The 12151-nt window shown below is 48.5% G+C and overlaps 1 protein-coding gene across 8 annotated transcripts in view; it reads right to left on the bottom strand.

Moving 5' to 3' along the window:
* Nucleotides 1-2618: 2618 nt before the first annotated feature.
* The window catches only part of PRDM11 (PR/SET domain 11), a 49796-nt gene continuing 40263 nt past the window's right edge, over nt 2619-12151 (bottom strand). For all 8 annotated transcript variants that reach the window (XM_014881901.2, XM_088166827.1, XM_088166826.1 and 5 more), the window contains one exon: nt 2619-11813. In XM_014881901.2, the coding sequence (XP_014737387.1) occupies nt 9649-11813 (2165 nt within the window). In that variant the 3' untranslated portion in view covers nt 2619-9648. The remainder of the gene's footprint in view (nt 11814-12151) is intronic.

Genomic DNA, 12151 nt, shown 5'->3' with positions numbered 1-12151 from the left:
AGCCATGCAGACAGCACGCTTGTTTTTCTCCTTGATCAAAACCAACTTCAAACAGGGGACTTCAGAGAGTCAGAAAGTCTAGCTAGCACATATGCTGTGCTGTGGGAGCCTTTGATTACCCAGCAGATATTTTTAGAGCCCTTTGTAAATGAGCTATGGCTCCGTTTGTGTGGCGTACGGCGACAGCTCTGCCAGAAACAGCCTCTGTGCCACTGCAGAGCTGGACCTGGCAGTGCCTCTGCCCTCTGATTTAAACACCTTGGGGGACAATGTTTAAACCCACCCATGTGCTCAGCTGCCTGTGCTCTTCCTTCTGCCTCAGGAGAGTAAGGTAGGGAAGACAGGCCCCAGGAAGTGCTGCAAATCCCCCCTTGCAGGTTATGCCTGCAAGCTCTTGGCATCATAGGCACCACACCTCCTGCTTCCAGGAAGAAACATGCTCAGATTTTTTGCTAAATGAAGTTTCTAACACCAGCTGCTAACAACAGTCATCTCCATGGAGCATATCCAGGACACCAGCAGAGTGGGGAAGTGCGTGTCAGGCTTTAATGCTATCACAACCATCGCCAAGGAATTTTTCAATTTCCTTTTCACTCATATTGACATGAGAATCACTGGTCCTAAAAGTGAAGGACACCTTTAGCCATAGATCAGATGAATTTTGTGCAAGCATCCATTCCTGATAAAACCTCAGATAGTGCACTTTGCTTGAAGGGATCTTGCTTTTAAAGTCCTTGGTTTGAAGTCACCAGCAAGGAGGCCGATTGCTGCCAAGGGTGACCAACAAGAACCCACAGCACAAAATTGCCTCTAGGAAATGAATTACAATGCAGCAATGCATTTCACAAGCAGTTCTGACTCTTTACACATGGTTGAGCTGCTGAAAGTGAAGCATTGTCCAGTCTCCAGGCTGTCAATTGACTAGCAAAGGTAAAAACCCCAGAGATGAGGTTTTCACTGCTGACTGACAGGTGCCCAGGAAATCCAACTGAAGCTAAGCCCTGACAACCACCAGGATTTTGCTGGGCTTGCTTACTGCTCAAAAATAAGCAATTTTAAATCAGTGAAGTGAAAGGTGCTAGAAAATGACAAACTGTAATATGTGGTCTGCTCAATGAAATGGACTTTGAGGAAGTCACTAGAACAACCTTTACTATTGGACCTATTGGATGACTAATTTGGGGCTATTTTCATTTCTCAGCTTAGAAACTGCCACTCACTTCCAGCCCCTGTGGCTATTCTCCATTAAAATTTGGAGGCATTCACTCTGAACCCAACATTTCTGCACAGCCCTTCAGCTGTGGGGATTGATGGGTCTACATGCATGCTTCTCCTGGGCCAGTTGGAAAACCAGGATTCCTTCAGACTCGCTTAAAGAGCCAGTCCCGTTGATGCTTTATACTGAAGCTCAGCAATACTAGCAGTATCAACACTCACAGTATGCCACACCCAGGATCCACACCTTCAGCTGCACAGCTCGCTCCTTGTTTTCTGCTTCCCTCCACTGCCACATGGGCACATTCAGAGCTCAGCGAGTCACTGTTCGTGCTGGAAGGGCTTTGTTTTCTGCCCATGTTTCTCTCTAGCTACAGCTGTCACCCAGGGATGGACTCAACCTTTGCAAGGTTGTCCCTGCTTGCACTGCTGTGCAAACCTGAGCCTCAGTGAAGGAGGGATGGATGATCCATAGTCCCTACGGTGCCTTTGCTGCGAGGTGTATCCACAGCAGCAGCCAGACTCAGCCCATGGAGGCAATGTTTCCAGCTATTTGGTCAGCAAATACAACCCACAGCCAGGGCTAATCCATGGACACATTATTATTCTTATTTCAGACGCTGGCTCTCTTGCCCATAATGATTTAGCAGATATAAGACCCTCCATGAGCAAAAATACTCTTAATACATTGAACTGTTTTAAAAGTTGCACCTTTAGTCAATCAACTGCAAGCCCAGTGTCAAAAAAGAAGAGTACAAAGTTAAGTCAGCCCTCTCTTTTGTGGATAGAAAAAGCCCAGCTTCCCCTGGATTTAGAGCATTTAGAACTCAGGAAAATCTCTCCATCCTTCAAACCAAACCAGGCACATATGCAAAGCTTTGCCAATCCACATTACAAGCCCAGCCCACCACAGCAAAGCTAACGATAATGCCACTGCACCTGACTAGAAAGAGAGCACAGAGCCTCAAGAAAACCCACTCTGCATCCCAACCCAAAACCAGCATGTGCTGACATAGCTGCCAGTGCTGACCCAGAGCAGCCCTGGGCTCTGAGAGGTGCCAGCTCCTGGTCTGCCTGCTGCAGCCTTGGCACAGCACCGGGATAACCCAGCCCATGGGGAAACAAGGCAGCTCCATCACAGGACATGCTGGACCTGCTCGCCAAGGTGAGGATTTCGAGGGGCTGCAGTGACACTCGGCATGTCAGGGAGCCAGTCTCTCAGGAGGGAAAACTACCAGCACCTCAGGGGGCTGCAACTGAGCCTTCTGGATTAATTACCACTGCATCTGCTCTTTATAGTCCTGGGCTGAGGGAAACGGGAGTGCATCAGCTTAGATGCCCTTCGTCTGGCAAAATGACATTAACCTCCAAGAACAATTTAAAGAATTAGCAACTCAAGTTGATAAATTTAAATGTTTTTGTTTTTTTTTTATTAACAATCATTTTACATTACAAGGATAATATGACAAAAGGAAAGTTCTCGTGTACATACTATGATATATCAACATAGCTCTATTCGTATCCAGTGTCCTAGGTCCTTTCACACAGGTACTATAAAGCATAGTCTGTAAAGTAATAACATTTTAATGTCTCCAAAAGAGTGATATTAACATATTAATACATATATAGTAATAGACGTCTAGATATTTTTCTCTCATTTCGTATGTGTGTGTGGTGGGTGAGTGAGTGGGTGAGAGATCGCTTGAAACAGTTCAGCAGGGCTGTGCTTGGATGCGGCTATGGAGAGGTTTGAGACAAAACCTCGTTTTCTGGAAGTAGAAATGCATTTTTGCTAACTGTCGGGTGAGTCTATGAGGATGCCACGACTGGCAGAAAGCTCCGTAGCCCTCCTGTAGCGCTGGGGACATTACAGCATAGGAGACATGGTTGCCCCGCGTGGCGCAGCGAGCTTATTCGAGGTGAGGCGCAGTGCATGGGAGCCCCTGGGCGGGCGGCTGCGAGGCCGGGCCGCGGGCTGAGCTCAGTGTCAGTGGCATCGCAACGAGGGGGCCGGAGCGACAGAACTGTCTCTGAGGTTCGTGAGGAACAGGTGCCCAGAGCTCCCCGCGGCACAGGGGCCGTGCCGGAGCGGGGAGCCGCCGCCGGGCAGAGGCGGCTGAGGTGGATTACCAGTTGTGTGGAGGAGAGAGGCCTGGGAGAGGGCACTGAGGTGTGTGACGGGGCTTGGGGACAGCTTGCACAGCGTCTGCTCGTGCAATACCAGTGTAACGAGCCATTCGCCTGTCGGAATTACAACTCACCCTCCTCCCGGCCGAAGCCAACAAATAAAACAAGCGGCGAGGAGTGCGGCGGTTGCCAGGCCTGGCGCGGAGCTGCAAAGGCAAACCTCCATGCTTTCCCTCCAACCCTTGTGGGGAAGCAGCTCGCCGACTGACCACCTGCTGCCAGACTGGCCAGAGGCACCTCTCAGGTCCTCTCAGGTATTAGCCAAAGGCTTCAGGATGCAGCAGGGCCAGTGTCCTACGAGTGGCTGTGTGAAGGGAGGGATGACACAGCTGTCCGTCCCACAGGCATCAGCAGATACTCAGGGAGGGCTGATTCACTGCCCAGATCCACCCCCATGGCAGCACAGAAATGCTGGTCATGGGAAAGCAGGCGTCTCTGCATGGGCAGGGTGAGAGGGCTGCACCCTTCGGTGCTTCAGCCTGCAAGGTCCGAACGCTGGGGCCCAAAGGCACGCATGCAACACAACCATGTCTTCCATACAATCACATCTTTCCCTTTCCTCCAGAAAGCCTCCATGGGCCCCTGGCCAGGCAGGCTGCTCACGGGCTGAGGAGTGGCTGTGAGACCTGAGGGAGTGGAGTGGCTCCTGCAGCAGGACAGCGGCCAGCCTGACCCAAGAGAGCTGAACGTGCCTTCCCAACTGGGATGGCGCACTCTCATCCTTATCGCTCTGACTTCACCGTTCCTTCCTGTTTGCACTGTTCCAGCTCCATACACTATCCCTGCCACTTCCAACTGCATGGCCATAACCCTTCCTGCACTCAAACCCACCTTGGCTCTCCTGCTGCCTTTATCCCAGCACCACAGCTGTGTCACTGACCAATGCCCACAACTGCACCCATGCGCTCGCTGGTGCTGGTGAGCACTGGCCAGCACAGGTATCCCTGCAACTGCTGAGGAATGCCAGGTGGAACAGCAAAAAGCCACATTTCCACAGCACCAGTGCCAGCAATTGACAACCACATCCATGCAGAGAGACAGAAGTGCATATAAAGGTGGGATATGTGTCTGCCCAAGTGTGAACACACAGGACCTCAGCAAGAGGCTTTCTTGGGAGAACGACACTCAAGCATTCTCCCCTACCAAGACATTCCACTATTAAACAAACCTTGTTTATCACTTGGTTAACATGCCAGCAAGGAAACCCCTTGCCCTAAACACAGCCAAGCCCCTCTCCATAGAGTGCTATACATGTAAATGTAGGCCTCAGTGTATGGCTAAAACCATCCCAAAGTCCAAAGTCTTCAGTGTTCCGTGCCTTGTGCTAGAACACAGGGCCAGCCTTACACAAGGGTGGTTGAGTCTATCTCTATATTATATCTTTATATCTATCGAAAACATAGAAATATATAAATATATAGGATTTCATTTATAGATATATAAGCATGTGATTTTAATCTTTTGTACTGTGTGTATATGTACTGGGATGTGCGTATATACAATATATAGACCATATGCATATGTACTGTATACATACACTAGCTTACATGCACACACATCATACTTGTCTCCAAGGGAGACAGGAATTGCATAGGCATTACTGCATTGGATACAATGGCTGGGGGATTAACGTACCATTTCTCTGCTTTTAAGACCTCTTTTAACAGGGCTGAGAGGGGAATCTGCAAAAGCAGAGGCTGTTGCTGCATACTTGCAAGCCAGCTGTCTAGGCACTGGTCAAACAAATAGCAATCCTCATGAGATAAGAGGGGAGGGGGACTCCAAAGACCCCGCGGGCCATCTGGTTGAGTTTGTGCTGTGAGAAAGAGATGGACTGAGCCTGAATCATGCCTGAACAGTCATACCAGCAAAAGCACGACCAGCACGAGGGACAATGCTGCAGTTGGCTCAAGACCCAAGGCAGACACCACACGAGGACCCTGCCCACCGTGTCCCCTCGCAGCCCCCCGTAACTTCAGTGTGCTTTTGCTGGTATGGGAAGAGCTTTGGTCTCTTGTGAGGATTATCCCTGCTGAGGTTGGTCTCGTGGCTGGAGGGCCCGGACCCCTGTGGACACAGGTGAGCCCTGCAGAAGGGCATGTCTAAATGTGCTTCACAGATTTCTGCTTCACAGCAGGGTAAAAGAGGCAAGGAGCCTGAGCAAAAAGTGGGGAAGGGAAATTGGCAATCAAAAATCCCACGGGCTAGAAATACAAACCCGAGGGTCTGGAGAAGTGTGCATTATTCACAGTCAGATGCCATAGCTAAGATGCAGGGGAAGGAGACAATAAAGAGCTCATTCAAGAAAAACTGAACCCTCTGTCTTTGCAGCCTAACCAGTTCAAGATGCTGTGAGCAACACGTTCCAAACAACTCCTCTTGCTCTCTCAGCACAGCAGGAAAGGCATTGATTAAACCTGATGCATGGCAATCTTGGAGCCATGGAGGCCTCCCTCAGCAGCCTGCTAAGCCCTCCCCATGCCTGCTCTGCCTCCTGGCCTCTCTGCCACCAGGCTGTGGCAGGCCACCAGACAAACAGGGCACAGAAATGAACCTGCTTCTGCGACAGGCTCGAGAGCCCCAGGAAGCCAGGGGTGCTTTGCATTGATATTCCTCCCCTCTCCCTATCTTGTCCATGTTGGTAGTCAAGTTTCCATCCACAGACTACCCACGAAAGTAAGAGCTACAGATCTGAGATAGGCAGGTTAACCTGGAGAGAAAGCTTGCAAAGCACCTGCATTACACTAGGACAAAGGCCAGGCTTATTTTCTGACGTGCAGGTAACAGGGAATTGTGTTGGAGGAGCTGGGATGGGCTGGGCTGGGCCAGCTGCTCTGCCAAGCTCTTGTCTATCCCCATCACCAATGTAAGGTGTCTCTGACCTTTCCCATCACGAGTATCCACAAAATCCAGTGGCAGGGAATCAGTTTGCAAGCAAAGTTATTTGCTAAAGGAACAAGTGCTCTGCCTGTGTCAGCTGGCTGCCAGAGAAAATCACCACATGCTGCACATTTCACTGCACCATTAGAAGTAAGAGCTGCCAGCAAAAAGTGTCACTGATGAAAGCAGGATTTGCAAGTGAACCGAAGGGAAGTAGTGACAAATTGGAAGAATAATTTCTGAACAGGCCTCTGGCAACTCTTACCTTGCCATTTCCTCCCCAGTGGCCAAAGTTAGGAGGCTTGGGTCAGGAGTTGTAAACAGGCCTCTTGGGCTGCTCAGCACAAGCCCTGGGGGAGCATCCCTCTCTCCAAAGGTGACTGGAGACTGTCCCCTTCATGTGGGCCAGGCACTTTGATGGGCCTCTGTGCCAAAGAGCTTTTGCTGCTGCAAACAGAAAGGCAGGTGATGTTTCTTTTCCACCCACAATGAGCTATGGAGTTCTATGGGATTTATGATCTATGTTCACCTCGCCCATCTCCAGTCAGAAGCTAATGGAGCAGCAGTTTTTCAACCATTTTTATCTTTTTACGTCTCCTCAAGTTTTAAAAAGGAAGGGAGCCTGCCACCACCCTGCAGGCAGCAGTTCCAGAGCACTGTGGCAGCACCCTGAGCAGACCCAATTCACCACGCCTGGAGAGCTACAAGCAGCTTGTGTAGACAGGTCCCTACTATATGGTCAGGCAAACAACCACCCGAGGCTGCACAGCTGGCAGAGGCTTTCTAGTTTAATTTTTACTCCTCTGGATGAATGGATCAACTCAATCACATGCATCAAATGCAGGAAAACATGAAAAAAAGCCATTTTTCACGCTTGCTAGGTGTGTTATATCAATGCCCCTGTGTTGCAACTGCGTGATGCCCTGACCTAGCTTGTGACATTTCCATGAGGACCACAAGGAAGAGCACCCCTGGCGGCAGTGTGGCAGCAGGTGGGTGGCCCTGGCACAGGTGCCCTCTCCTGCCCTAGCCAGCCTCAGGCTGCACGTGCTGTCAGAGGTAAGGCAAGGGTAAGTGCTACAGAGGGTGCTGACCAGCCCTCGCTGCTACATTCACAGGGTCTGTTCTACTCTGCCCGCACCATCTGACTGAAAGGCCCTGTTTGACAGCGAAGGGGCAGTGTCAGGACACAAGGACAGGCCACCACTCGTGCTTTGGGTGGCCTCAGTCCCTCCTCAGTCCCACAGGGACAGAGGCAAACACTTCCAAAACCCTGACCAACACCAGCCTAGCTGCTCCTGTGGGGTCTGAAAGCTGAACCAGTCTGTAGAGGCTTGGCTGCACACCTCTGCCAGCGCTGGCTGTGAAGTTCTGCTGAAGGCAAAGGGGTTAGCAGGAGGTGAGTGAGACCTAGGTAGAAGTGTGTGTTTTCCTGGGGAAGACAGTGCGTGAACCCTGGCAGTGAAAGTGACTCAGAGAGAGATCGGTTCCAAACATGCTACATCTCCATTGAAAACAAACAAAAAAGTTTAAAAAATAAAATAATATTATATATATATATATATATATTTATATAAATGAAAAGCTATCAACTAGCAGCAACGGTTCTAGAGATATCTTAGCACCAAGACCAAGGGCAGGGGGGTAACAGGAGAAAGGAAAGGTTCAGTGTTGCTGATACCACCATCATGTTTCCAAACAACACAGCTTGGCACAAAGCTCATCCCTCTGGGAAGTGAGAACATGTTAGCTTGGACACCTTTTGGACAACACATCTCACTCCCACGATGGTCTGGTCAGGTTGGTGCTGTCCATGCCACATCAGCAGGGCAAGGCACTAGCATCTGTGGAGTTTTTGCACCTTTTTTGTTTGTGTGATGTGTTTTTTTTGGTTGGTTGGTTGGTTGGTTGGTTGGGGTTTTTTTGTGGTTTTTTTTTTTTTTTCTCTTTTCTAACCTGAAGTGATATTGTGTGGATGCCTGGAGCTTGTTTACTTTAAAAGAATAAAACAAAGAAGAGCCCCAAGCCCATAAAACAATCTCTTTGTGATGGAAGGTGCAAGTCCCCCATTCACATTTCAGCTGGATTCTGCATTCCTTCAAGAAAGGAAGAAATATTTCGCAGGAAGAAGCAGAACATCCCTTCTTCCTGCTGTCATCAGTCTGCTGTGCTGTGGAACATGTTACCTTGGTCACAAGAGAGTAAGTGAACCTTTGTAGGACATCACACATGAATATAATCCAAGATAATCTTGCATTGATAGCTCCTGCCACCAAACTGCAGCAGGTTTTTTCTTTCAGTCATTCCAAACAAAACAAAACAAAACAAAAACCCCACAACAATCTAGGATTATAAAGACATAGTATAAATAATGTAAATTAGAATATAATTTTTTAAGCCTTTGAATCTGCGCCCAGAGGTGGCTCTCGACTCATTGGCTGTCTAGCTTCCACAGCAGCCCTGGTTTTGAATGAATAATTGTATATATATATATATATTTATCTCATACAATATAAAAATATAAATGCAAAAATTTCCCCCTGCCTTCTCTATTTTGCTATTTTATAGTCTGCACATGACATCATGTTATAACATACGTATGATAGACTGGTACTATGGTTATCATAAAAGGAGCTGAAAGCCAAGTATTACTCTACAGCCCAAAGGTAGGGAGAACTGAGAAAGGGGCATCACAGTTTAGTGGAGGCATTTGTATCTAAATCAGAATAAAAACCCAAAATCATACCCCCAGCCCTTCTCTCCTGTCAGTAATCTTTTGAGTGAAGAAAGCTTCCACTCAGCTGAGGAGACCTGGGTAGAGCTGGGGGCAACATAAACACACGGGATGCTCTGTCGGAAATCAGAAATCTGACGGTTGCCAACAAAAGGCTGAAATGGCTCAATAACTGGGCTGAACAATGGAAAGAGAGGCAGAGATTGAAACTGAGGAGAAAACAAACAAACAAACAACCCCGAAACAAAACAGAACAAAACAAAAAACAACCCAGCAAACCGACAACACACATACAAAGGAAACCGCTGGGAGGATGAGGCTGACAAAGACCCGTTGTCTAGCTTATAGGTTGTTAGGTTTGAACATGTAGAGTATGGCCCCAGCACATGCTTCTAAAGAATGAAATGTTGCCACCTACATTGCAGCTGCCATGGTTGGAGACACCAGTAAATGTCTAAACATTGTCTCAATCTTTAAAATTCTGCTTAGCTTCTATCAGACGTACATCGTCTTAACTTTTAAATTTTCAGTGTGGGTTTTTCCTTAATATAGATAATATATATATATTTTATATAATATATCAAAGTTTAGAGTATAGATTAAAAAAATTATCTGATCTGAGGCATTCCTTCCTAAATATCAGGGTAAAACTCAGAGCCATGGTCCATGCTCTGCAACATCGGCTTCTGGTCAAGAGATGACATCCTGCTCAGCATTTCGGCCGAGAGCGCGTAACTATTGCCTGACTTCTCCTCGAACCAGCTATCGAGTGCCCTTTTGCAGTCGAAGTTGGCAATGGGTGGCCCGTTAACAGCAATTGTCAACAGGTCACTGAGCTGCTCCAGCGTCAGCCGAGAGCGGTGGTTCTTGCGCACTCTCTGCAGGGCGGTGCGCCCCTTCTCACAGCAGGCCGAAGAGGTGGGAAGGACTTTGAGGATCTGAACTATTTTATTTAGGAGGGGAAATCTCTGTTTGTATTTACAAATGTGACTGAGCAAGTCTTTAAAACCGTTTTTGGTATAATAATCCACCTTGAGTTCTCGCCACTCCATCAGCAGACTCCCTCGGGTGTCCATCCCCTCCCTGCAAACCTCTCTGGAAAATGATGGGACTGTCTCCAGGTGTTCAAATATTTGTACCATATCCTCCTTCCCATAGCTCATGAGCTCATCAGTGCTTCTGGGCCAAGCTGCAAGGTCAAATACCTGACAGGCCTTCACAAATGTCCGGCTGCGAGAATCAAACCTTTGGGCTAGGATCACCTGGGTCTTCTGGCAGATCTTTTCTCTGATCGACTGGAATTTGGCTTCAGCCACCCGTAGATTTTTCACAGCAATACCATTAAAGCTTTCACGGAAGTTTTCCTCAAACTCCTGCAAGTACTCCCCAGGGGAGTCTGCTAGCCGGCTGATCTCCTGGATGGCCTCCTCTATTTTATCGTCCACCTGTGACACAAGGAGGTACTCCCCTTGGAAGACGTAGGCAAGGCGTGAAAGCACAGCAATCACATCCAGCAGGAAGTAGATGAGTTTAATCGACTGGTAGTCCATCAGGAACTGCAGGAGGGCCAAGGCAATGGCAGAAGCATCTGCCCTTTGGGTCTGGCCACTGACATCTTTGAGATGGGCCACAACCTCAAGGTAATCCTTGATGAGAGCGTTGAGCACGTTCTGCTCCCCAATGATCCATTTCACTGCTCGAATGTCCCCCAGGAACTCGGTCTCCTCACACAGAGTGGCAGCAGTGAGCCTTAACTCGCACATGAGTCGGGGAGAATAACGATAGAAACTGAGCAGTTGCTTCAAATTGTTTTCTAGCTCCTCCAGACAGGGTAGTTCCTTCCCACTAATGGCATCCAAAATTTCCAGGTGGGGCCTATGCACCATAAAGGGAAGGCAGAGAAGCCAGGGCAAGGTCTTTCTGATTGTCATGAACAAATTGGCTCTCAGGCTGGCGGTAATGTTAGCACCATCAACTCCCAAGCCGATAGTTGGCTTCTCATCCTGCAATCGTATTCCCAGGCTGGAAAAAGCCCGGTCTAATGCTTGGAGGTAACTGTCTGTCGTAGAAAAGCCGAGTTCCTGAAGAGACAGGAATTCAGTTGCTGGAGGCCCATCGCTGCTGGTGTACTGCACATAGACCGCGACTGTATCTGCAAGCAGGTCGTCACTCTGCCCATCCAGAATGATGCTGAGGAAGGGAGACTGCCGGATGCGCTCAACCAGGTCCTCTCGGAGAGCCCGGGCGATATGGTGAATTAGGATCTGGCAGTCTCCTTCATTCATGTACTGATCCACCACCTTGAGTTCACACTTTCTCAGCAGTTCTGCCAGAGGCCGAAAGTCGTAGTAGGGCCTGCCCTCCAGGGCCAGGTGGTAGGCTGTATTGAAGAGCAGGGTCATATTTCGGCACATCTCTTCTGTCTTCTCTGGGTGCATCCTGAGCTTGTAAAGCTGCAGGCACTTCTTGTGCAGGTTGCTCTGGCTGTGAAGCTTTATCGTGTGTATCTTGAACTGCTTAGAGCCAATGATGAAGGCTGAAGTCCGAGAAGATTGCACTGTGTACTGCCTACAGACATGGCACCACATCTCATTCAGTGTTGGGGAGTACCGCAGAAACCAAAACTTTTTAAGCCACTCTTGCTTGAACCGCCGTATCCTCCGGCCCGTCGCAGAAGACATCTTGGAAGGCTCATCTGTAGCAGCAATCATGTCATTGGAAACTGACTCATCAGCAGAATCCACCTCTTGGTCATCGTCCTCCATGATGGTGGGAACTGAGATGATGCTTTCTGAAGCTGCAACAAAAAATAAAATAAAAAAAAAAAAGAAGAAAAAAAATATGGTATTTACAAAGTTGCTGAGCTAGAGAAGAATCCTACTGGTGACAGTAGAGCATTGCCCAAGGAGCTGGCCACATCTGCTCTTCTCCTGCCCACAATACATTATGGATAGAATTTGAATCATGACTTTGAAAGGAAAAGAAATCAATATTTCTGCATAAGAACTTTGTCTCCAGCATGCCAGAATGAACGGCAAAAAAGGACACTACATCCTGGCCACTTGAACAACATGCTGTGTGACCCAAATATTCCTTTTACTGAAGGCTCCTGGCTGCCTGACAGTGTGTTCCTGG

This window comes from Sturnus vulgaris, chromosome 6, assembly GCF_052056855.1.
Source record: "Sturnus vulgaris isolate bStuVul1 chromosome 6, bStuVul1.hap1, whole genome shotgun sequence".
NCBI classification, from domain to species: domain Eukaryota; kingdom Metazoa; phylum Chordata; class Aves; order Passeriformes; family Sturnidae; genus Sturnus; species Sturnus vulgaris.
Note: the sequence above shows the minus strand (reverse complement) of the source record. Positions and strands in the feature narration are given on the sequence as shown.